Source organism: Cryptotermes secundus, unplaced genomic scaffold, assembly GCF_002891405.2.
Source record: "Cryptotermes secundus unplaced genomic scaffold, Csec_1.0 scaffold1231, whole genome shotgun sequence".
Taxonomy (NCBI): domain Eukaryota; kingdom Metazoa; phylum Arthropoda; class Insecta; order Blattodea; family Kalotermitidae; genus Cryptotermes; species Cryptotermes secundus.
This window is the reverse complement of record NW_019723323.1, coordinates 155,046-182,947: the sequence shown is the minus strand read 5'-3', so window position 1 is coordinate 182,947 and position 27,902 is coordinate 155,046. Positions and strand designations below refer to the sequence as shown.

The following is a 27,902-nucleotide window of genomic DNA, read 5'->3' as shown; positions in this document are numbered from 1 at the left end:
AAGTTTTCACAACAGTATTTAGATACAACAGAGAGGAAGAAACAGGGAATTACCTACACACAGAACAACAGAAACAGAATAAACGCACACAGTCATCCACGCTTCGAGTGGAATCGAACCCACGTTCCCGGTGTTCAAGCGGACGAAGACGGTTTATGCCTTAGACAGGGAGGCCATTGTGATTGGCAGGCGATTAGATAAAGTGGAGTTTCATCACGTGTTCTTCAGAATACAGCATTTAAAAAGAAATCCTTGATTTTAGCCCGCAAGAGAACTATACCGGCCGAGCGACCGCCGCTTGTCGACGAAGTTAGTGTCAACTTTAGCGGATAGAGGGTGTCGCGTGGTCAGTGTAAAATCCTCAAGGCCGTTAATTTCGGTTTTCTAGACCGGAGCCGTTATTTTCTTGAAACAGCTCCTGAATTATAATCGCGAGACTGAGTGGACCCCGTTCGAGACCCACTACTTCTCAGAAAAAAATCTGGTAGCGCCGTGAATCGGACCCAGGCCTCTGGATCTGTAGCCAGGAACTCTGACCACTAGACCACAGAGGCGGCCTCGTAGTATTAGGACGAAGAAATCAAGGGAGATATTGCCACGTGATTGAGTGTGACTATAGACGGAGTTTGGATTGTTAATCGGATTTATTGCACTTGTACACACAACTCTAACTACAAGTAAGTATAGCACTATTAGTAATTCACACATTCTGAAGCTCACTACAGCACGTACGAAGTCTTCTCAGTATGCTGCCTCGGCACGGACTACACAGAGAATACTGTTTCTAGCAGCTCTTCTATTGTTGCATGCGTGTGTTACGGCCATTACCTAGCAACCGCCGTTGTTTGCAGAGGAATTACTTAACAACGGCTTTGTGCAGCTGCTTACTTTGCGGTCGTTGCCTAGCAACGGGTCTACGTGCCAAAATATGATGGAAGCGGAATACAGTACATATAGGAATGTGAAAAATGCATACAAAATTTTAGTTAGATAAAGGAAGGGCATTAGTTATGAGACCGAGGCGTAGATGTGACTGTAACTCTTTGGGCCAGGACAGGTTTCAGCGAGATTTCTGTAAACACAATGAACCTTCGGCTTCCATAAGTGGCAGGGAATTAGGGTAATACAATATTTTCACGAAGGACCATGTTTCGTGAAGTTATTTACACTCTCTTGTTTTTGTTCACGATCTTATGGGTATATTCTTGGGACAACACGAGCTAAGTGCGATTTCTAGAATTTAAACATCACAAGTAAATAGTGTGGTACAGTAATACTACGTATAGCATATGTTATTCGATATGCTGGGATTGTGGATTGTGACACCGTTCAGTTTTGTTGACGCATACACCAGTTTCGAGGGAAATGTGGAACGGGCAGAATGCAAATGTTAATTTGCTACCATTCTTCACACATCTGCAGTAATTCTACGTGTCAGTCGTGAGGTACACATATGAAGCTATCCTCTGTGGACCAATAAAAACCACAAACCCGTGTTTCCACCGCAGGTTAGGGCTGTACTGAACGCAAGCAATGAGTAAGGATCAGTTCTTGCTGCACCGAGTTACAATTACAGGATAGTTGTCTCCTTCTTGCATACCTTGGTTTTGTTTTCACGTATGCACATGTACGATAGTTTTGACATTTCATTAGGAACGTCGTCAAAATATAGCTTGAAGGCCCACAAAGAATATTACTCTAAATGGCAGAAAACATTTACTGCAGTTTAAGTTGCAACAAGCTACAATATATCACATTAAGTTCACGCGTAGTCAGTAGGCACATCGCTAAGAGAAATCATCGATCGTCATCGGGAGAACAAAATGGTTGAGAATAAGGAACAAACAGCACTAAACACATACAACTAAAGTGAACGACACCCTAAAAAGGAACACTGAAGCGACCGCTAAAAAGATAGGATGAAAACACCCTACGATGCAAATTAACAACAGCAACAACTACAATGTGCCTAAGGGTACTAAGGACAAATGTACAATACAGTGGTCTTCCCAGATTATAAGTGTTGCCTGATGATGGCCCACGTGTGGCCGAAACATGCAGCAATGACATCAACTGCACACAGGTAATGACATTTAAAGTATTTAAAAAAACACTTTTTAGTTAATTACATATATTTTAGTGTCTTTTAAGAAAGGATTGACTTGTTGCATTACAGACGAATACTATGCAATAAAAATGGTGAATGAGAACAGGATGGGCGTACATGCAGCATCCATGAAAGGGACAAAAAATACAAACATTTTACCAACAGCCGGAAGGAAGAACACTTAGGAGGTAAAAGTAAAAAAAAAAAAAGTAAAATTGTCCCTGTGCTTAACTAATTAAGCACTACGCCACACAAAGGCATATGGGGGAGTGGATGTATAGACCCACGTTTTCTTGACCTCAGTACTAGTTGGAGGTGAGCGGTCAACTTCAAGCCTAGGCCGCTTTACCCGCGGGGAAAGAGCCCCCGGCAGCCATCGTATAGGAGACTATCAGCTTCTAATAAGAATTCTGCCCTGTGGAGTTTGTTAGTTATCATTAGAATAAAAGGGAATCTTTTCAAACTGCGACTGACAGAGGACCCAACTTGCGAAAGGTGCCTACAAGAAGACTAATCAGCCACACACATCTTATGTGATTGTGAGGGCATAGCTTACCTAAGATATCACCACCTGGGTCAATTCTTCATGGAACCAAGTGACTTTTATGACGCCCCCATAAATAAAGTCCTACATTTCATTCGGAGTGTAGGATTAATAAAGGGTTAATCCATAGTGGACGGACAACAGATCATTGAAGGTCGAAGTGCGAGGGCCGGTTTTTATGGCTCAGCCCTCATACTCATATCATTAGAATGAATCAATTTCTCAGATTTAGCTTAATTTGGCATATTCTGGAGGTTAATGGCTGTTTCATTTCTTCTACATTTAATATCAAATGCAGGGAACACGGTAAATAAGACGAGAACTGCTGAAAGAAGTCGACGTCAACAGATCCCTTCCCAACAACCTGTGCGAGGTCTGCTTTAGCAGTCCGCATCAAGTGAAAGTTCCAGCCACTCCATCCATGAGCCGTGTCTGCTTGGCGAGCTACGAGACTCGGTCAGTAGGCAACATAGACACGCACTGGCGTTCAGGTGTCTACGGTGACAGACAATAAGGGCGTCCCCTGAGTAAACAACAGTCGCGTGGCCCTTAACGGAAGGACAACTTGCGCTCGTTTAGGTTTTTAAGTAACACAGTTACTGTAGTGGTGTCGACGTAAGGAACTTGTGTTCGTGAGTGGAGTGCAGTTCTGCAGAAGCATCACAATGTGGAGCAATACGCTCCTGGTTCTGTTGATAATCTGCCTGCTTCATCTACTGGCGGTTGACGCGGTTGCCGCAGGAAACCGTAGCGTGAGGACAAGTAATGGACCCACTAGTTATTCTAGCTACACCGCGCCGACACACAGAAATGGTAGCCTAGCTAACCTCAGCAAAAACATCTCAGCAGCTCTTCCGGGTGGAAATAGGTCTGGAGGGCTTCGGAGCAGGTAAGTGAGCCGTTGTATTCCAGGCAGGAAAATAGCGTGTTCTGGGGCGTCGATAAAAACAAAAAGTGAATCGACCTGTGTGGGCACTGACACTCACTTTCGTCCGCACAGAAACCTGCATTAAGAAATCTGTATTTCTGCTTAACCTTGACTTTTAAGCAGAGGGAGCAGTAGTAAAATTCGTATAGTATTTTGTAACAAATGATAATATTAAATAGCACACTAATGCATGACTTATTATGTCGCTAACTAAGTATTGCTACCAGAGCCAGTGTGAGTGTCGTTATCAGTCGCAGATGACTGTACTGATACGCCTATACGATGCCATGACTAGACACACCGTATCTTCAGGCATCCACAATATTTCACTGCCAGCTTCCGGCAGAGACCAAGAGTTCCTGAACTTTCAGTACCCGTGAAATTAAATAAAATCTCACACCCTAAATAAAGACGTTCTCGCCAGATCCTAGCGCAAACAGATATTTTCTGGCCGTGTATCGCAACTGTTGTGCACATAAAGATTACATGCGTTTAGTTCTAATCATATGGATTCTGGATATTTCGCCAAAGAACGTGGTGACTGGGCATGAAGGCCATGACTGTGACCGCACTGTCATGCTGTCGCACTTGGCTTGGAGCGCACTAGCGACGCTAGTCATCTGGCCGTCTCAGTAATAAATGCAATTACATCGGCCTAAATTATAAAATGATAATCTTGACTCATAATCACAGGGTGAAGGTTTCACCCACAGCATTGGACTGGGTGACGCCGAAACGTGTTCTTTCTTATAACAGAAGAGAAGGCAGAATTCATCATACTATATTTTAGCATCTTGTTGTATTGAACTATCATTTGTGCGTGACCGAAACACGTTGCGCATAAACACAGAATGTATACATATATATATATTTTAATTATATNGTTAACACCACATATACACGGTGCCAAATCCCAGAAGACTGCTTTCTTCATAGTCACCGCCGTGAAAGCCTCAAATCTGATATACTGACATTGTTGCATTACAGACGGAAGAACAATAACAATGACACAAAAGACATAATTCTTTACGTCAACAGCATAATTAGTCTGCAAAACTGTTCCCGACAAATTATCTCTCAAGATTACCCCGAAATTAAACCTCCCATACGTCACTGTTCACTGTATCGTATGTATGTATTCTAGTATCATACTGCAGTAACAGAGGCATACGTGGACTGAAAATAAAGTTCGCGAACTCATCGCGGTAAAAGTGCTACATACCTCATTGCTGAATATCACTGTGGTCGCCTTCAAAGTACTCCACTTGGGTAACTATGCACCGATGCCAGCGCCTAGTCCACCCTTCAAAACAATTTTGGAACTGCTTTTGTGGAATGGCATTAAGAGCTGCCGTCGTATTACTCTTGATGTCATCGATATCATTAAAATGCTAGATCCGGTGAATAGGGAGGGTGTCCCAGCACAGTTATTTGTTTACTAGCTAAAAGCTCCCTCACGAACAGTGCTCTAATTCAAGCTCCAATAATCTCGCGACGGCACACCAAAACACACTCAGGCAATAATAGACGTCACTCAAAAAGAGGCTGCCATAGATCAACAACAACACAGATGTGAAACGCTGATATGCCAACGTCATCAAACCATACTGAGGTTTCTGTCACTGCTGCCATGACAAGAAGACGGTGGGGAGTTCGCGAACTTTACTGTCAGACCTCGTATTCAATGTCTTGCGTTATCTGAAGATACGTAATGTAAAACAGTGAACGAATACTTAAATGGGAAGTTCTGTTATACAACGCACTTTTTTTAAACTTTAAACGAGCTAGAAAATCGAAACGTAGGCTCAGTCAGTAATCAGAGTCATGTAATAAGCGAGTTATCCTGAATAAGGAATGAAGTTAGCCTTATTGACAGGAAATTAATACAAATATCAAATTTACGTAAAAAAGAGTGTGAAATGTGCGTCCCTTCCGCAGGGTAAGATTCCGTTTCCCGAGGAGAGCGCTGTGAAATGGAAACGAAGTAGTGCGCTCCACATTGCTCGAGAGCGACTCGGTTCGCTCGGGCCACACCTTCCAATCAAGGACATGGACACTGTATCAAGATATCTCAAAGTAACAGTTTCAGTTCACTGGCTTTCGTTGGACGTAATGCATTGAATTATTATTCCTTTATGGGCAGGGATGGTGGACGCCTACTAAGCACGCATTTCACCATAGACTTCGTTCGTTTCCCAGAATAACCACTTTCAGGTCAATAATTACAATGACGCAGATGCAACGTGTTTTCATGTTAGTCTAAATCGAATTATGGAGGATTTAGATGGGGTTAGGCTAATTCAGCTACTTCCAAAATAACCCAGCGATATTTGACATTTAAATGATACTCCTGTCTGACGTTACAAAAAAAGGTCATCATGAATATATTTAAACTCTGTGGCCTGTAGTCCGCAAGCGAACTATACCGACCAAGCGACCACCGCTTGTCGGCGGAGTTAGTGCCAAATTTTACGGACAGAGGGTATCGCGTGGTCACTGCAACGGATTCCCACGGCCGTTAATCTTGGTTTTCTAGAACGAAGCCGCTACTTTTCCATTCAAGTAGTTACTTAATTATTCTCAAGAGGCTGAGTGGACCCCGTTCCAGACCCACTACTTGTCAGAAAATCTCGTAGCGCCAGGAATCGAACACGGGACCTCTAGATCTGTAGCCGGGAACGCTGACCCCTAGACCACACAGGCAGCCCGTGACAATATTTACGTTAGCCAATTTACGTCACCTGTAAGACTGACACTGTTCTGTCTAGTACACAAACCTACTTGTCCAGCTGCTTACGAATATATTCCTACATTTATTACAATTATCTGCCGTTGTATGCGTTAAGGAAGCCATTAGAAAACAGAAATTAGATTCTGACAAACTTCAAATCCATGTCATGTCTACCATTTCACAAAGAACTGGTTAAAGTTTACCACCAAAACTAAACCCAACATCAGAATGAAATCCCATGGTTTTACTTCCTGCAGAAAGAAATTAAAGCATGAACAGGGACCTACAAATGTAGACCGCTGTTCCGTTAACAACTCTGGTATCTTACAAAGGTTTTAGCAAATCAGAAGGTTCTATAATTGCACTGTCACGTATAAGGGGTTGCGTGACGAATAATAATGGGTTCCAAATTTGATGATTTGGTTTATTGGCACATCTTTACAATTGCGTTTAATTATAACAGCTCATACATTGAACTGCTTAATTCCCTTAAGGATGAATTACGACTTCTGTCTGACGAATGAGCTGAAGAATCTTGACTGAACTGAATCAGCCTACGACTCGCAAGTGGAGGTATTCCACCCCGCCTCCACACGGGAACTCAACGGAGTGAGTGTGAGTCTGTTACGACTGACGGTCAGTCGGCCAGTCTGCCAGCACCCATCTGCGGCTTATGACCAGATTTTTATTACTGTCAGATATTTGGGGGTTTATTCATGTGAAGCGCTCTCTCTGACGAGAGGGTGGGTCTGTCGTTTATAATTTCTGCTGGTCCTCGCAAGCGCAGTCATTCTCGGGTTCGAGTCCCGTGGGACTCTTGACCATATTTTACTGTCTCAGATTCGAAACTTCCTTTTCGTCTCCTTCTACGATTTGCAGGGTCATGGTGGAGGTATTCGACCCCGCCTCCAGACGGGGCTCTCGTGAATTGAATGCACGAACGAACTGCGAGAGAACTGAACAGAGACCATCGCCTCTAAGAGTTCCCTTGCCACTCTTCATGAATGCGTTGCCATGGAAACCGTGTGTTAATTCCGAAGTAACGGTCTGTTTCTAAGTGTTTACAATTCTCAGTTTACCGTGTTCCGTAACCAGTTGGTTTCCAAGAATCAGTCTCTCCGTGGCAACGTTATTTGCCTATTCGTTTCCTAGAAACGGTCCACATGTCATAATATCTATAATAGAAAGATTCCTAAAGAATGTGTCTTCCTAGACATCTTCTTCTCCCTTCCTGTTGACGCGACCTTCAATACTACTGTGAACGTAAATTTCTGATAATGTATTTGTATTACTTAATTTATTAAAAAAATATGATCCGCGCCATTTTCAAGGACGAGTGTAGACCAACTGAGGACTCAGCCTCCAACGCCTTTCATAACAGATTGATAGTTTGTTAATATACACATACGTGTATTACTTGTAGCCTACTCAACTTACATAACGTAAACGTTAACATAACTTAATAATAACTCGTAATATTTCAGGTTTTCACGGCGGTGACTACGAAGAAAGCCGCTTTCTGGGATGTGGCGCCGTGTAGATATTGTGTTAAAAGACGTTTCGGAGGAACGTATTGCCTCCATCTTCAGGGTAGGAAAAATAAAATCCGCGAGCGAGAAACCAGCGTGAGCAGGTGTGACAGACTGTCGAGGAACCGCCGCCTGTCAGCATCTACTCACGTTGGTTCCTCGCTCGCGGATTTTCTTTTCTCTTCTACCCTGAAGATGGAGGAGATACGTTCCTCCGAAACGTCTTTTAACACAATATCTACATGGCGTCACATCCAAGAAGACGGCTTTCTTCATCATCATAACTTCTCCTAGAATTGGATATTCATTGACGCCAGACACGGTAATTTACGGGCCGGTGGACAGATACTCTCGTGTGAAAAGGAGTGAGGCTTTACTACTATTTCACCATTCTTGATTAAATAATGTGGATATACATTGAGGATCAGTGTGACCATCAGGCTATAAAATGTGAATTCAATTCTCGCTATTCACACGCACCACTGTTTTTCGATTCGCCTTTCAACGTGCATACAGCTTCCAAAAACTTTCTACGCAGTTCTACCAATGAAGGCCACAATTCCGTTATAACGATACAGAATGAATGCAACATAGCAATTTCGATTTCACCAACTACGGCTCTGTACTGCAACTACGGCTTCATGCACGTTCCAAGAATTACGAATCAAATATGAATTCTTTTCGGTTAAAGGTTCTCTGATTTCTGAAGAAGCATAATAAATCAGTGAATGAAAACAGAGGTACACGGAAGAATGATCTTTCGGAAGCAACTGGTGACAGTCACTGAAAATAACACAAGAAACATCTATAAGAGAAAGCAAATGAAACGGCGAAATGAAGATCTGCAAATGAAATCATTACTGAAATAAAGCAAATTCAGCGAAAATACACCGAAGTGCGTTTTTTGCCCTATAACTGCATGTAACTTCAATTTAAACGCTAGAATCCGAAATGAAATGACTCCTTTACATGTATTAAGGGAATAAGGCGGAGGCACGTAGCAAACTATTGTAACTATTTTCCATACAAAATAAATAAAAACTTCCGTGGCTTTAGGCCGCAAGCGAATTATACCGACCGAGTGACCGCAGTTTGTCGGCGAAGTTAGTGCCAACTTAGTGTAAATTTATATTCTATACTTCGGTGTCCGGCGTTAAGACACCGTGTAGGTGGTTCAAACAGTTGCGGAGGAACCTACTGCCTACACCTGCACGCTGAAGTGACTCTATGTTATGCTTGAGCAGCAAATTTTGTCGCATCCATTAGTATAAAAAGAGCTTCACGAATCGGACTGCGAAAGGAGTGGCAAGGAAACGATAAAATGCCTACACGTCTACCAGCCCGTATACGTATGTGGAGCGCACAGTGTGATCTGCACTCTAGTCACGTCAGGAATACGTAAGCCTACACACCCTACTCTTCTGAAGTTCAACTGCCACCAACTTAAGGCAAGGGACTTAGGGGGAACAAGTTCATGTGACTTAGGCTCCAGACATTCTCAGTTTGGTTATTAACTCTTTATGGCGAAGATATAACGTCGTGTAGTCCGCAGAGAGTCAATCGTCATCTTGAGGGAACATGACGCCTCCAACTTCACTGGCTTGAAGAGTAACCAAGCAAGAAACCAGCATGAAGTAGGTCTCAAGCAAATCTGTCTGCTTCATGCTGGCTTACTCTTAAACACTGAACATGGAGGCGACATGTTTCCCAGAAAGCCGACTGATTTCAAGGGACTACATAGGGAATAAAACTCTTCGTAAACACCGTTGTGAGAGCTTCACATCCTAAATTATTATGTTGCTTAACACCACAGCATATATTCTCTTCAGCAAATGAAAGTAAGGTAAAGATATAGTTATCCCTGTAAGGCCCCGCCTACATGAGCGCATGAAGTACGTCCGTTGCAACGAACGTATTTTATGACGGACGTTACTTAGGACACCACACAGTTGCAGAATGCGGTGCGTAGCTTTGTGTCTGCAATGGAGCCAGAAGAAAGCGTAGCATTTGCCTCTCCTGTTTATTTCTACAACGGACGCATTTTGTGCGCTTGTGTGGCCCCAGCCTAACAGACCGCCGAGGCTCCAACATTTTCCAGGCAATCGACTCAGAGATGGCGGTGAGGCTGTCAGCCTTATGCGCGGCCCCCAGGAAGATTCATGCTACTCATTTCTGTTAGAGACTGAGTCGACACCAGGGCCATAGTGCGGCTGGAAAAATTACGTAAATTTAAAAATCCAATAACCTCGTCGGGAATCGAACCTGCGACCTTCGGCCTTGTAGCATAGTGCCACAACCAACTACGCTACCGCGTGCCCCCGAGGAAATGAGGGAACTCGCGAAAATCCTGTCGGAATGACATGTTCTTCCACAGTAATTCGAAACCGGTAATTATCAAATATAAGTGAGCTCCGCAATTCTTGAATCGAGAAGGTATGCATGTGGACTGACAGCAAGTAAAAGAAATGCAAACCGTCTGCTGTTATTAGCGTCCTTACTATGTCTCACCAACCTTCTGACTTGAACGGTGGCATGAACACTTCAACCAAAATACAGACGTACATAAATAGACTGTAATTACTCAAATATCAGTGTTTGTTTTAAATCCACTCATCGTTCCAGCTGTAACAACAGATCGGAGTGTACTAATTCCCGTTTATGGACATAATGAAACATCCCCCCCCACCTGGCACTACAGCCCCAGTGGGCCTAGGCATACCTCCATGAACTTCTCCGTTCACTTCGGTTTTTCTAGATCTTAGACATTCAGTAGGACTCCTTGGGCGGGTGATCAGCTCGTCGCAAGGCCTCTACCTGTACACAAACACAGAAAAACGCACACACACAAACTAAACATCCATGCCCTGAGAAGGGATTCGAACCCACGATCCCGGCTTCCGAGCGAGCGAAGACAGTGCATGCCTTAGACCGCTCGGCTACCGTGACCGGCAATGAAACATCTACACATCCATTATTTGCATAAACGAACAGGTCACGGCATAATCAGCGTTTATTAAAATTCGTATTTTTCATAAGGACATGTTTTTCCCTTTGGCGCTACAGCCCCAATATGGGCCTTGGCCCACCTCCATGAAACTCTCCGTTTCACTTCGGTTTACTAGATCTTAGACATTCAGTAGGACTCCTTGAGCAAACACAGAAAAACTCACACACACACGCGCACGCACAAAAACGCCAACAGATGTTCGGATAATAAAGGAATGCCCAGCATTTTACGGACCACAAAGTTCATTACAGTGTTCATAAGAGCTCGGTCCTCGCCTCATATCCTAGGCCCTCACCTTCCTATTGTATTTTTTAAAAGATCCAATTTAATATTACCTTTCCATCGATGCCAACGTCCTCAAAATAGCCTCGTCCTTTTAGATTTTCTTATCCAAACTTTGCAAGCAATTTATCTTCTTTCCTATGCGTGCTACATGTCCCCTTATAACATATCACTCGGCTTGATTTGATCGCTCTAATCATATCTGGCGAGCTGTGCAGATTAGGAAGCTTCTAACCTGCATTTTTCTCCAGACTCCTGACTTCCTCTATCCTAAGTCCAAACATTCTTCTGATCACCTTCAGTCAGTCTTCTTTCAATGTGATACCAATTTTCACTACGATACCAAATGCATAATCATACTGACACGTGTCCGGGGTTCCGTGACTAACAATAACGGGTTGTAGATTGGATTTATTGACACCTTCCTGTACAATCACTCTTAATTACAATAAATTACAATAACTCACAATCAAACTATTGCCGAAGACTCTCTCCATTCTCAATTTTCTGTTCAAATTCTCTTACAACTTCTGAATTGACTGAGAGTTCTCATGTGTCCTCCCTTTATAACTTCGGGAATAACCGAACAGAGATCACCTCCTCCAACAGTTCCCCTATCATTATGTCTTTTTCCTTTGCTGCGGGAATGTGTGTTAATTTCCAAAAGTCTATTCGTTGCTGCGGAAACGTGTCCGGTGAGCCGTTGTCTAGCAACTGATGTTTCTGCTGTGTTTTTCTACCTGCACACTTTCGGCGTTCAGGCGTCATGTCACAAAATATTATGTCATTTTCTTTAAACCTCTAAATCAAAGTGAAACAAATGTGAAATGTATAATAAGCCTATAGTGTTTACACCAATAAAATAATTATACAGATGTTATAACGTTAGCATAATTGTATTATTACGCTTCAGTGTAAACATGCAAAATGATAATATAATGATGAACAATATACAAACCATTACCGTAATGCACATGTATTCAGCGAAACTTTAATTGCATCAAATTCATCGGCGTAAGGCCACCACATAGGCAGTCTACAGTACAGTACAGCAATCTTACTTGAAGGTCATATGTTTGTTTCCTCTCTGTCCCAGATTGCCTGATAACTTCAACCTCATAATTACCAAGTGCTGTATCCAGTTTCAGATCTAAGGAAACAACTAACTACGATCACGTCTAGGCCACGTTCGAATGAAGAGTTAATTACAATGGCAACCACTTTCGCAACTTTGCAGGTCAAGACCGTCGAAATACGTATATTCTGCACACGGAAGATGAGGCCAAATATTCATATGTGCTTGCTTATATGCCACGTTCTTAAGTGTTTCATGTGTCATCACCAAGGCTGCAGAACTCGAGACAAATATAGATACATGGGGTTCCAACTAACCAGGCCACGTGGGTACCACTATCGCCTGCATTAACATTGTGACGCGACGCCTGAAAGCCGGAATAGTGGGGTCAGACGGCAGATACCGAAGAGGTATCTGCCGTCACAAGGCAGAAGTGAAGTCTTTATTTTATGCGATGTAATTACAGCAACCTTTAGAACGTTATCATTGTTCGTAGTTACGGAGTGTTATAGTTACAGTAAGATTGAAAGTGTTATAATGAATTGTAGTTCAGCCTGGTGAAGATACAATAAATCGATTCACCGCGCCGAACCCACGTCTGAAGTCACTAATACACGTGATACAAAGTTGCCCTTTTGTTTGACTGCCCACCAAGCCATGAAGATGTATGGAGATGTTGACGTATAGCTCCACACACTCTAAACCTCGGCATTATATGGAGATGAGTGATATAGCTTTACTTCCCGGTCGTTTTATCATGAGACAGCAGCTCACCCCCCCACCTCCCGCAACGTTCAATGGATGGAAGACTGAGCGGGCCCCTGAGACAGTACGAGCGCGGAGGAGAAGAGATAAATTCATTTCCTTTTTCGGGAACCAAACTTTGTACTCCAGTCCACAGCCAGTAACTCGACCGACTGGCCTAGCCCGTCTCTTAGGTACCGCGTCTAGATTGTAGTAATCACTTCCCAGCAACCAGTTTCTTACTGACAAGCTTTATACAGAGCGGCAAAGCAGCCACCCAGTTATGCATTTTAAGAAATAAATAACAATTGTGGTCGGAAATCCTAAAAGGAATATAGCACTTGTCAGAACAAAGCGTAGATGGAAGGATCATATTAAAGATTGCTTTTTTTTCAGGGAACGCGGTAGCGTAGTTAGTTGAGGCACTATGCTACAAGCCGGAAAGTCTTGGGCTTGAGACCCGATGAGGTGGATTTCTTCAATCGACCTAATCATTCCAGCCGCACTATGACCCTGGGGTGGACTCAGCCTCTAACATAAATGTGTACCAGGACTCTTCCTGGGGGGTAAAGGGGCAACTTCGACGTTTCACAACCCTATGGGCCTTCATGGCCTGTTACAGAGATAGCAGTAGGGAAGTAAGGGCCCCCATACACGCACAGTTTGGCCTCCAGTTCGGCCTGCACAGTTGAAGACTGAAAGGCAAAACTGACGTGTGTGGTGCGGCCGGCCGGCCAATCGTTTGGACTGTTGGATTGTAGGAAACCCGTCAGTCCGTCAGTTCTACCTGCAGGACCGTAGCACGTGACGTGTGTGACTCAACATTATAGGCTGGAAGACCGTGATTGTGGCATGAAGCCTGCTGCTTTATCTGGCCGTGTATGGGGAGGAAAGGGAGGGGGTAAACTGTGAAAGTTTTGCCTGTAAGGTCGATCGGAAGGCCAAACTGTGTGTGTATGGGGGCCGCTAAGGCGTAAGGTGTGGAATGCATTTATCTAGCTCAGGCGGCGGGCTCCTGAGAACCTCCCGGTTTAATTTCTCGAGCAGTTGAGCGGCAGTCAGATTCTCAATTAAAACTCTGGTTCATGGAGAATAAGATGTTAAAAAGTTCACAAAGTTACTTTTTATTGCTAGTGGGGTGGGACAAAGTCCCTTGTACTGCGGTCACTTCTGGCTTATCGTACCAGCCCCAGATGATAGGTGAGAGTGATTGTAGAGCAATTGGTGGAATGAAGATTGGCAGGGGAAGCCGAAGCACTCGGAGAAAACCTGCCCCAGTGCCACTTTGTCCACCAGAAAGGCCACTTGATCAAACCCAGGATCGAACGCGGGCCGCCGCGGTGGGAAGCCAGCGACTAACCGCTTGAGCTATGGCGCGGCCATACAGACAGTTAACTTCTCTGTAATTTATTCTTAAAGAATATTTTTTTTTGTCGGAAACTTTCTTTTCCACGACAGGCGATCGGGATATAAAGACCGTGACGGCGTTACTGTTTGCTCACCAGGGAGCAGGAAACCAAGACACACATGTTTCACTACACAAATTTCACATGCCAAGTCACAGTGATTAATCAGTCACTGACGTGGAACTGAAACAACTGGGCCACCGTTAGGCCTGCTTTTTATGTTCATAAAAACTGCCCTATTAAAAATCTAATAGTTTTCACAGACCAGTCCTCTGCACTGAATGACTAGTGTCATTTCCACCTCACAAAAGTCATACGTCCGCCATGTTGGCATTACCGTTTAGAGGGAGTTAAATAGGTTAGATGGTAGACAACTCCCTACGGCATGGAATCCAAACCGTGTTTCGACGTTCATAATTCACAGTCAGGAGACAGACAAGTAGCTTACTGCTATGGGCCAGAAGGCTCTCTAAAACTGCGCGTTCCAATAAATTGAAATGCAAAACGACGAAAACAGCTTTGAAGTTCGCGCTCCTAATTTAGAGACGCAAAGTGAAATTGAGGGCAGATCTGAACACTGCCTTCAATCATTCTGACACGTGAAGATGAGAACAAACAGTAAACACTTCAGCAGAGTCGTTATAAACATACCCGCTCCATAACCAGTAAAAAGGGTAAAGTTGCCCCTGTGCATAACTAATTAAGCAGTAGCCTACGCCATGAAGGCGTATGGGGGAGTGGAAGTATAGATCCATGTTTTCTTGATCTCGGCACTAGGTAGAGGTGAGTGGGCAGGTTCATGTCCTTGCCGCTTTACCCCTGGTAACCACTGTACGTACGCCCCTTCAGCGGGATGTGAAGTGTCTGTATAACCAGGTGCTACTCCCTCCCTTTAAAATATTGGGGTGGGGTAACACTGATTCCACTAGGTACGTCGGCCACTATTTGGCGTATTGTTCCACCCTCGGATGATGATGAGCGTGGAGCAGTCGGTGGAATGAGAATTAGCAGGGGAAACCGAAGTACTCGGAGAAAACCTGCCTCGGTGCCACTTTATCGACTACAAATTCCACATGACCTGCCCTGGTAACGAACCCGGCTACTAACCGACTGAGGTATGGCACGACCAAGGTGCTACCCTTGGTATTTGCTTAATTACGAAGAGTTTGAATGAAATTAGGCATCATTAGTTTTGTCTCAAACGTAACTTGTAGCTAATGTTTCTTGCTTGTGTGTGTGCGGTAGGAACAGGTTAGTAGGAATATCTTCATATACCATTTTCACAAAGCCTTGTATGTCAAAGGAATTTATTTTAATTAGTTTTGGAATGAACATATTGGTCATAAATTCTCCTCGCTTTGTTTTGTTATGGTGGCTGATTATTCTCCATTGAGATGGGAGCACAGTGGGGGAAATCAGTGGCGATGTTCATGTCACGTAAAACGCCTGCACATCGAACCCGATGGATTAAAAGTTAATTATTCATCTGCCTTTTTGAGTAGTTTTAATTTCTTTGTAAATCATGAACTGTATCATTGCATTTTTTTTCACCGAAGTCTTTCAAATTCCCGCTGATAAAGTTTCCGGGTTGGCGAATGTAAGTAATCTTAAAAAAAAAAATCACCACTGTGGTGAACGCATCGCTTGCGAAAATTTTATGGAAAACGACCGCATTAGGTATACCAGCAGCTAGGCCTAAGCGAAAGGGTAGTATTAAACACGCATCATACTGATTACGAGTATAAAACATTCGTTGAAATAAAAATACCGAAGTGGTATAGATATTATGTTTTTGGACATTATCCATCCTCTTGACTTTATCTAAAAACCGTCCTGTTTGTTTCTCAAAGCACAACGTTTCGGATACTGGATTCTGTCTCCGTCTTCAGGTAAAACCTACCCAGTTGGGCCCAATCTACGTGTAGAGCTAGTCCCTATCTCCGGACATAAAAGTGGGATATATACCAAGTCCATACTGGTTACGTAAATAAGATATAAAAATTTGTGACGATGGTGCATTAGTAAAAATATTATATTTTTGGACGATATCCATCATATTGTCTTTACCGAAAAAGACAAGATGATGGATAATGACCAAAAATATATTTTTACTAATGTACCACAGTCATAAAATGTTAGATCGAACTGCAAGAAACTGTTTCGTCTTTTACTTCTGACGTGGGAGAAACAAGAAACAAAATAAATAAGCCATTAGGTGTCCATTACGTCGCGTGCTATGATATTTAATTTATTCGCTAAAAAATAGGTCTGAATGTAGCCACGTTTTTAGCCACGAGTTTAGTTCGTGAATTATCACACACCGATTCGTGATTGTGCTATCGATCGATAGATCGATCGTGATCAGTTTCAACACACCGTAGTGCTGGGTTCAAGAAGTACTGCTACAGGTATTCCGGCAGTTTGCTTATAAAACGTTTTCAAGATACGAAGTATTACTGCAGCCTCGGGAAAGAAACGCTCCAAATATATAAATGCTGACAACAGTAGATACGCGTATGAAAACACTTTCCACACCGGTGCGTACCAGACCTTTCTGTCAAAGGAAACGGATCTCTCGTGCTTCGTCTACAACAACATCTTATCGCTTTTATATCTGATTCGTGATTCGTTCGTTTCTTTTACTCTTGAGGAGCGCACGCGCTAATCTGCGTGCTCACAAGACAAGGGCTACATAATTCTTCCGGAAGCAGTATCTGCTTTCGTCATCAGGTATAAAAATGGGTACGATAAGAACACCAACATCGTAGGTCTTCAGAGGATAACTGATATGCATCAAACTCGGCACAACAATCAAGTACTTTAAGGAAGGCGTTGCAGAAACCCGTGATGCCTGTAAGCTGACAGCTGACAAAATGACACTCCGAGATTTGTTACATTGACAAGAGAACCAATTTTGATAAAACATTCGCAAAGTCTCATATTAAGAGTAATAAAACCAATTGCTGTTCCCTAGGTATTCAAAGCGGTTCCTCCGAAATGTTTCGGTAAAAAAGCCGAACAACTCACACCGAACTGCACAGCATCATATCCCAGAAAACAACTGTCTTGAAGACTGAATTTCTGGCAAACCACTGCAGGTACACATCAATATTTCCTTTAAAGCCCATGTTCCAAAAATTCGATCTTCAGATTATAATCGAAAGTGAGGAGTCAACTGAACACACTGGCTATTAACAAAATATCCAGCGAAAACAGATACACGAACCCTTTCTTAATAACTCTTTTACAAAGCCCGTCTTTGCTATATGTTCGATAAAGCTTACATTAAGTGTAACACTTTGCAATATTTTGGATTCAGAATCATAAAATTCCACGATTCAAAGGAAATTAAACATTAAAGAGACTAACACTGTCCGCTGAACATCTCATACCTCAACAGAGTTAAAGTCTAAACGGCAAGTCACGTTTCACTATTTAACACATTGCAGATAGTGTAATTCCAATTTGCAATGAATACAGTTTCTGAGCAGACTGTACCTTCCATTATTAATGATGAAAATTATATCTTTTGCAACGATCTGATATGCCAAATTTACTGCGATATTTCCTTTTAATAATAATGCGGTTGACTATTCAGTCGTATATGGTTACCCAGCGATTGCGCTGTTGTAAAGCCCAGTATTAAGCGGTATCTTCATAAAGAAGACGTAATTATCGGACGTCAGAAAGCGTGCAGCGATAGTACGGGTTAAAGTGTTCGCCAAGAGCTACACACCACAGCCTAGCGCAGACATTTTGTAGATCGATGAGATGGGTACATCTGAGTGCTTCTTGAATTAGAGAAGAACAGAAGTCAAAGTTTGAAACTTTTTTTTTTTTGGAGTTTAATACTTTCAGTTCAATTACATTAAGACAACAGTGAAGGTAGTGGGAATAATTAATTCTGAAATAATTTTATTAAACTGGTCCCTAAAGCTCAATTTTTATACGAATATCTTCTTGTAACATTCGACAGGGCAATTTTGTGGCGAAATCAGGGCCTGTATAAAAAAGTTTCGAACCTTTTGAATAAAATGTATTGTCACGTGTCAGGGGTTCCGTGAATAACAATAACGAGCTTTGGTCTGGATGATGGGATTTACTGGCACTTATATCAAAATCAATTACAACTGTTCACAATCAATGACTGCTTAAGACTCGCTGTATTCCTTGCTGCACTACGAGTGTCTTCTCTTCCGCTGTGACTGACTTGGTTCTGATTTACGAATTGGTCACTTCTTTACCTTCCATTATCCACTCGTTAACACCCCACACCTGAACACTCAACTTCTGAATTCTCTTACGATTGAATGATTGAACTAACTCACTCACTCACGAATGAACTTAACTGAACTCTCGAATCAAAGTCAAAATCAAACTTACTTTACGATTGGCGGTTTAACGCCAATCATTTCGTCTCGGCGTCAGGCCACTTAAGGCCCACAATCAGAGGTATTTTTATGTGTCTCGCTTTTATAACTAGGGACGAATCGAATAGAGATCACCCCCAACAGTTCGTCTACCAATGCGTGCGCACTCGTCACATATATGTCTTTTAGCGAGCCGTTGTCTAGCAATGGAAGTCTCTGATTTCTACAAGAGTACTCGTTGCCGCGTATACGCGCTTTAGCGATCCGTTGTCTGGCAATGGACTATTCCGGCTTTCAGGCGTCAAGTCACAGTATTTATTTTCTCAATCACTTATCAGGTAGTGTTCTAATATGACAGCGCCGAGATAGGGTTTTCTATGAGACATTTCCACTGCTTCCTCGCCGATAAGATCCTTCATTGAGGGAGCTAAAATTTGTACTTGGTGGCCAAAATGTAGTCAGACGTTCGCTAAACGGTTCTTATCTGAGGACGGTAGCACTCTACATTGTGATTATCTAGCTCTTGGGACTGGACTGAACATGCAATTATAAAGAAGGAAACTCTGAGTACGACGATTCAGGAATTTCTCAAAAACACCGTGAGTTGTGCGCGGTTTTCTCCACAGAACCCTAGGCAGAGGGGGTAGGTTCTGCAAGCTTATTTCTTGTACTGGATAGACACACAGAAAGACACCATTTACTACACGAGATATAACAACTTAAAATAAGAGCACGTTATGTGAAAGAACATTATTTCTATATAATACCAATCACAGAAAACAGAACAGAAAGGAAATATCAAATTGGAACAAAAACTGGCCAAATAGTAGAAGACTCAGAAGCGATTGACAGGCACAGCCGGGCATATTGTCTATGTGTCCGTTAGCACAAATTTCCGCAACCTGATAGCCGCCTCTGTGGTCTAGAGGTCAGAGTTTCAGAGGTCTGGGTTCGATTCCAGTCGCTACCAGATTTTCTGAAAAGTAGAGTGTCTGGAACGGGGTCCATTCAGCCTCGTGAGGATAACTGAGGAGCTACTTCAAGGAAACAGCGGCTCCAGTCTAGAAAACCGAAATTAACGGCCTGGGGTATTCGTTGCGCTCACCACGCGACATCCTCTATCCGCTAAAGTTGGCCCTAACTTCGCCGACAAGCGGCGGTTGCTCAGTTGGTACAGTTCGCTTCCGGACTAAAGCCACGGATTGTGTTTGTTTTGTTGATAGCTGCTAGCCGAAATGTCTGACACAGATCTCATAGCATTTCAGTTCCTCCTCTCGCTCGGGGCAACTAACTCCGCATTGAGGTATGGCACACGAACGTTGCACCACCCAGCCTTTCGTAAACAGGTTTATGAAGTGTATTCTTCATAATCTTCATATAATTGCTAATGACCGTTTATGTACTTACAACAAAAAGGGGGGAAATAAGCCAAAGTACTTTTAAAATACACTTTAATACCAGTTTTCTGCAGCTGAGAGATATGTGCGGTTGCACCACCAGCAATCATTGTAAATTGAGATCTCGCCCACACGTATTGTCTGCTTAAGGCTGTAATATAAAGCAAAACCTGACCTGGCGACTAGGTTGAATGAAAGCGAATCCTCTCTCACTCCTGCAACATGAAGTTACATCACTTCCAGGCGCATACAATATCACAAGAATGAGATGGGCATGTTCCTTTCACTGCAGCGCTGGTGCTGCATCGCAGGAAAACTACAAACTCAAGACACGGTAATCAGAAGTGTACGGTTTCAATGAATGATGACACGTTGGTCAAGCACAACAGTACAATTTCTCCGTTGTATCGTTAATATCCTCTTGTTTCACTACAAACGAAGAATGAGATCCCGCATCATTTAGGGACCTTCAGTTAATGAAATCATTAAAATCATTCCCAAGATATTTTCAAACAACATATACTAAAATTTAAAATATTTACATTTAAAAACCAAAATTAAGCTTAATTATATTGTAGCATATATATGACTGGCAAGTAGTCACGATATGTAATATTTAATTTCTGTAATACATATGAGCTGTTGGTCTATGCTGACGATGTGAATCTACTGGCTGATAATATAGATACCATAAAGAGAAACATAAACAAAAAAAAAAAACTCCGTGGTTTTGGTCCGCAAGCGAACTATACCTACCGAGCGACCACCGCTTGTCGGCGAAGTTAGTGCCAACTTTAGCGGAAAGAGGCTGTCGTGTGGTTAGTGTAACGAAACTCCACGGCCGTTAATTTCAGTTTTCAAGACCGGAGCCGCTTTTTGCTTGAAATAGCTCCTCAATTATCCTCACGAGGCTGAGTGGACCCCGCTCCAGACCCACTACTTCTCAGAAAATCTGGTAGAGACGGGAATCGAACCAGGACCTCTGGATTCGTAGCCAGGAACTCTGACCACTAGACCACAGAGGCTGTCATAAAGAGAAACACACAAACTTTAATTGACGCTAGTAAGGAGGTTGGTCTAGCAGTAAACACAGAGAAAACTAAGTACATGTTGCTGTCTCGTTACCAGGGCAAAATCGTGTCATAAAGATAGTTAACAGATGCTTTGAAATTGTGGCAGTGTTCAGATATCTAGGAACGACTATAACAAATCAAAACCTGATTCAGGAGAAAATTAAGAGACTGAATTCGGGTAATGCTTGCTACCATTCAGTCCAGAACCTCTTTGTCTTCTCGTCTGCTGTCTAAAACATAAATATTAGAATATATAAAACTATACTTTTGCCTGTGGTTCTGTATGGGTGCAAACCATGAGCTCTGACATTAAGGTAGGAACACAGACTGAGGGTGTTTGAGAACTGGGTGTTGAGGAGAATATTTGGACCGAAGAGGGATGAAGTGACAGGAGGTTGGAGAAAACTGCATAACGAGGAGCTTCCTAACTTGTACTTTTCTCCAAGTATAATTAGAATGATCAAGTCAAGGAGGATAAGATTGGCAGGGCACGTAGCACGAATGGGGAGAAGAGGAATGCGTATAGGACACTGGTGGGAGAGCCAGAAGGAGACCACTAGGAAGACCAAGACGCAGGTGCATGGACAATATTAAAACGGATCTTAGAGAGATATGATGGGATGGTATGGACTGAACTGATGTGGCTCAGGATAGAGACCAGTGGAGGGCTCTTGTGAACACGGTAATGAACCTTCGGATTCCATAAAATGCTTGAAGTTCTTAAGTAGCTGCACAATTGATGCCTTCTCAAGAAGGGCTCACCTCCAGGAGTGAGCGAATAGGATCAGGTCGACAGACAGTGTTTATTTCGACACCTCCGTCAACAATTCTTTGTGATTTGATGAGCGTGATCTCTTTCGAGTGCTACAGTTGTTTTTCCTTCGCTAACTTGAAGCGATATGACATTATACTGATTTCTGACAGGACATGCATTCTCTTTTCTGTTGTAACGCGAGTGAAGGCCTCTGTCGTGTAGTGGTCAGAGTTCCTGAATACAAATCCAGAGGTCCGGGTTCTATTCCCGGCACTACCAAATTTTCTGAGAAGTAGTGGGTCTGGAACGGGGTCCACTCAGGCTCGTGAAGATAATTGAGGAGCTGTTTAAAGGAAATAGCGGCTCCTGTTTAGAAAACCGAAATTAACGGCCGTGGGGATCAGTTGCGCTGACCACGTGACACCCTCTATCCGCAAAAAGGTGCCACTAACTTCGCCGACAAGCGGCGGTCGCTTGTATAGTACAGTATAGTTCGCTTGCGGACTAAACCCACGGAGTTTGTTTTGTTTTGTTTGATGTAACGTGAGTTTAAAGTTAACGTGAGCAGGTGGCTGCAGACTGAGCCATCTCAATATATTACACATTTCAATGCAGATGGACTCAAAAGTATTTCTTCTTTTGTATTAAATGGGATGCCGTTTGTCTCCGTTCTGCGAAATGAAAACAGATTTTTTAAAAAATACCAGAAATGTCATCAGGCAAATAAGCGTGCCTGTAGCTGTCGGCCGAAGGCTGGTTAGGTCTTCGGCATATAGCTGTTTAATTCGCGATCTGTGCATCTCTATGCTTGTCGCTTGAAAGAGAGACAAGTGGCGACTTTATTGACTTTGCCGCGAATTACTTGCAACTGACGCGGTGCGAACATTGTATTATTTTTGCATATATATAAAGAGAACATACTTTTTGGGGACGTGAGCAAGTAATGTTAACTTTCAAGGTCATTATCAGGAATAGCTCAGCCAATAGCTTCTGTCTTTCTTACGCTACAAATCCTCTTCAGTGTAAGCGTTTCCAGAACTCGTGCATCTAGTGTATCTGCATAAACACAAAGGCTTCCTGGCGGAAGAAAATATCTGCTTCTATAGGCAGATGTCACTAGTCGTCTACCTTGCAGCAAAAATTCAATACACATAGCGGTTTCGCAGTGTTGCTTCCTATTTGCGCTATTTACAAATAAAAATTTAGGGGCTGCCGTCATACAAAGAAATGTTGTGATGTTCTGTTCACGACTTTCGTTCACAAGCTTTTAGTGTTTGTGTGACAGAAACCTCTCCATTTCTATTATGCATGCCGGTACCGAAAGGATGGTTCTAACTCTTCAAACGGATTAAAGTCAATTTTAGCCCATCCAACCTCGTTTATTCATACAGCGCTCCATTGGTTACGGTACTATTATCTCGAAAGGGCAAACATCTCCGCTACATATCTCCCTCTTACGCCTAGTTATTGCCAAGCTCCCTCCTGATTCAAAGAATAAACAACGATCCTCACACAGAACACTGGTTACCACGACATCAATTTGGCTTTCGAGAACAACATTCAACTGTAACGCAAACACAGAGTAGCCTATACCATAAACCAAGCACTCGATCGTAAAGAATACTGTACCTCCGTATTCCTAGATATAAAGCAGGCCTTCGATAAAGTCTGGCACAGAGGACTATTATATAAAATTAAACATTAATTAAACAAACTAACACTTATTTCAAATTGATGAAGTCCTACATCAACAACAGGGAATCCAGAGTAAGAATCAATCAAGCAATATCTATTAACCTTACTATAAAATCTGGGGTACTGCAAGGCAGTGTAGTAGGACCAGTATTATACCTTCTCTATACGGCGGACCTACCAACCAATGAAAACACCACCACAGGAACCTTCGCAGATGATACAGTCATCCTAGCAACCCATGCAGACCCAACAAAGGCCACCAGTATCCTACAAAATCACTTAAACCAAATACAAGCATGGCTACACAAATGGAAAATTAAAATAAACGAGACTAAAACTATCCAAGTGAACTTCACGCTAAGGCGAGAGCATTGTCCACAAGTAAGACTGAAGGATAACAATATCCCACATTCTCCGAGCGTTAAATAACTCGGAATCCATATGGATAGTAGAGTCACTTGGTAAGACCACGTAATCAAAAAACGCAAACAGACTTAAAAACAAAGGAGCTAAACTGGTTAACTGGAAGAAGATCTAACATATCCATAGAAAACAAAGTCCTGCTTTATAAGACAATAATTAAACCAATCTGGGCTTACGGAATCGAGCTCTTGGGTTGCGCTAGCAAATCAAATATATCAATAATCCAGAGGAGCCAGTCAAAAGTACTTCGAATTATAACAAATGCACCCTGGTATGTAAACAACCAAACCTTACATACAGATCTAAATATACCATACATCAAAGAAAAAAGTATCACACACCACAAGAAACTAGCAAATCACCCAAACGACATGCTACAGCCGCTTGTTGAACCGCAGCACAATCGAAGACTCCGAAGATACTGGCCAGCTGACCTAAAAGGAAACTAAGAGGAACTCCCGACAGGGGAAAGGACTCATCACGTAATTAAAGAGCATCACAGCTCTTACGCCAGCAAACTAGCTTATAGAATTGTAGATTCTGATTGCTTAATAAATAAATAAATAAAATATCTCCATGCTGCAACTTGTTCCTTTAACATAACGACACAAACTAGCCTGATAAACACATTTTCTTAATAAATCACCTATTAAAACGTGGATACCTAAAGAGTAGGAACGTGCTGATGAAACCACTTGGAGCGGAACTCAGTACATAACGCGTATTTCTGACGGAGGTTGGAAGGTTAAGAAGGTTAAATTCGAGAGAAAGCATACAAGATTATAACTACACAAAACAGAGGTCGTTCGGAGTCTTTGCGGGCCCCAAAAGCATTCCTACAAACCCTAAAGCCAAGAGGCCTCCGTAGTCTAGAGGTAACGTTCCAACCTCATGACTCGTGGTACGCGGGTTCAAACCCGGCGGAGGTCGTCGAATTTTTAAGGGCGGAAAAATTCAGGGAACAAGTCCTCCGGGAGGGACTTTAAGCCGTGGGTCCCGTGTCGTAGCTTTACGGCACGTAAAAGAACCTCATATCTCCCAAGGAGATCACTGAGCCAAATTCAAGGACGTTTCCCGCCCAATAAGTAGTCTCTAACACCTCTGATAGATGGGGAAAGCATTATAGATACCGCCAAGCTAGTGGAGGCCGAACTCGCTGGCTCCGTCGGGACTGATGGTACGCACCAATATCGGTAGGGTATAGAGACTGGTAGAATATTATAGAGGGAAGCGCAATGGACCAATACTGGTCTAAGTGCATGGGGAAACCCACCCTCTCCAATAACTTACTATCTAACTAACTAACCCTAAAGACACAAAGTGATGGTTTGAAATTGAAAATGTTAAATTTAAATACATAACTTGAGATTTCGTCGGTTAAGGTAGCCGAGGGGTCTGAGGCATGTACTGTCTTCGCTCCCTCGGAAGCGGGGATCGTGGGTTCGAATCCCACAAAAGTCATGGACGTTTTGTATGTGTATGTGTTGTCCCGTGTTTAGATAGAGTCATTGCGACGAGCTGATCACTCGTTCAAGGAGTCCTACCTTCTGGGGGGGTGGGGTGGAACCTCTACACCGTAAAGGTATAAGAGGAACGGATTAAGTACGCAAGTAAGTAAAAATAAGATTTCGTGATTATTAATGGGTTCGGCATACAGTATGATGTCCAGCAGAACGTCACAGAAGATAAAGAAGGACGCATATCGTTTCACAGTAAAGATGTGAGACATGTGGCTTCTTTCTACCACACAGCTACCACGGTGGTGTCAGCTGTCATAAAGCGAGCCTCATACAGTTCCTTAAACATTAACATCGTACCGCTGTCGTTGCATTTCCCACCGTGTATTATCATGAACCTTCCAGCAGAAACGATTGACGTCAAATTACCGTAAAAAAGCCTGGAAGTGATGTTAAGCCTATTTTTCTTATTGCAACAGTGCAATAATCTTACAGCGAGCGCCTCTGTCAGTTAACTCACATCAACATCGCCCTGGAAGGTTCATATTGTCACAGGTATGAGTGACTCTTGACGGGGTTTTGGATTGGATAATGGATTTATCGACCACTTACAGGTCGTAACTACAAATTACGATAATACTATCGCCAATATCCACACTTTAGAGTTCACTACAGCATACGCTGTCTTTTCCGTCCGCTGTGTTTTCACCAGTAGTTTCCTGGCAACGGATTTTAATACACTAAAAACTATAGCAGTCTCAATTCATTACACACTCCAAATATCAAACACAAAATCTTCTCTTCACAGCAGGACTTTCAACTGAGCACTCCTGCAACTAACCAGTTGCCACAAACCATCTCGGTTATAACATCTCGTCACGGACCACGTAGAAAACACCGTTTCTCTTGCTGTACCATTGTTGCATTCGTGTCTGTTGTGGTTCCCACGTGATCGTTACTCAGCTTGTTCACTTGAGCGCTAGTGGCTGCCGTTGCCTAGAAACGAACGTTGTTTCGGAGCCGTTCGCTAGCAACGGCTGTTTCTCTGACTCCACAGTTTTGCTTTGAGCAAATATGCCACATTATATACCATAACACCATATCACATGGTCTCGACTACATATTCTTAAGTTCCTTATTATGAAATTTTCTCAATATTCTGTTAATTCCTTTCCCTTGCATCCAAATAATCTGCCTAGCACTCTGTTCTCAAACAGCCTCAACCAACGTTCTTTTCGGGTGAGAGATCAAGTATCATATCCATATTATGTCCTGTGTACCTTGAAATCTTTTAAGATTTTATAAGCGCACCGGTCCATTCTAATAACGATTTAAACAGTGATCAAGCCGAGTGAAGACACATCATGCAGGCCTGTCATTATAACGACTATACCAGATCAGCGAAGTTCACCGAAAATCACTCCTAAACCGTATGCGTACTGCATCCGACGTCCACATTCGAGAGTAGGCGTACTCTAAAGCATTGTTTCGATACAAATACTATCGATAATATCTACGGGCACTTTCTATATTTAATACACATACAGTCGCCAAATCTTGCAACCTCTCGAGGCCGTTCAACTACTTGTTCACTCTATGTTCTATTCTGTTCTCATTACATAACGGTATTCTGTTTTAAACACGCTTCGAACGAAGAGAAAAAGTATTTCTAAGACCGTGATTCGGTGTCCATTTCATTTATGGTTTCGAAAACGGCGAAAAAGAATTAATTAAGAATATGAAAACAAAAAGCTGGTACAGCCCGGCCTCGGAAATGAAGATAAAAATCAGAATGCTGGTGTTTACAGACCATGACTAGATTAGTCGAAATGCTTCAGAACGTCTCGAGTACTGTTTGAAACGAAGAAAACAAAACAAAACGAACTGCATCATGAAAAATTTCATATATATGAAATTTCCTTCCGAATCCGGTCACGGTAGCCGAGCGGTCTAAGGCATGTACTGTCTTCGCTCGCTCGGAAGCCGGGACCGTGTGTTCGGTTCGGTTTCCTGTGAGGTACGAACTAAATTCTTATATACAGTAAAACTTGGTTATAGCAACTTCGGTTTCTGCGACACCTTGTCTATTGCGTCAAATATTCAATGGTACGAACTAATTCCTCATAAAGCAACTGTTTTTATACCTTGCTTAGTACGACATGCACAAATGCATCAACCTCGTATGTAACGTCATTTTCATTCCTGAATTTCTCTGATATGGACATTGAACGTAATTTAGAAAGTGTGTATTGGGCAAGTAACAGGAAACAGATGAAGATAACTGATTACTGTACTCGTATCTAGGTACAGTAAGGCACAACAATTGATGTAATCTACTGTAATTTGGTGAGTAGGCCTACCTTTAATATACAGTATTAGT

At 42.6% G+C, this 27,902-nt stretch overlaps 2 protein-coding genes across 2 annotated transcripts in view; one reads left to right on the top strand and one right to left on the bottom strand.

Moving 5' to 3' along the window:
* The window catches only part of LOC111861861 (centrosome-associated protein 350), a 283,054-nt gene that overhangs the window by 104,506 nt on the left and 150,646 nt on the right, over window positions 1-27,902 (bottom strand). The window lies entirely within an intron of this gene.
* LOC111861862 (angiopoietin-2) overlaps window positions 3,132-27,902 on the top strand; it is a 164,678-nt gene continuing 139,907 nt past the window's right edge. Inside the window, exon 1 of the mRNA XM_023846787.2 lies at window positions 3,132-3,540. Coding sequence (XP_023702555.2) covers window positions 3,317-3,540 — 224 coding nt within the window. The 5' untranslated portion in view covers window positions 3,132-3,316. The remainder of the gene's footprint in view (window positions 3,541-27,902) is intronic.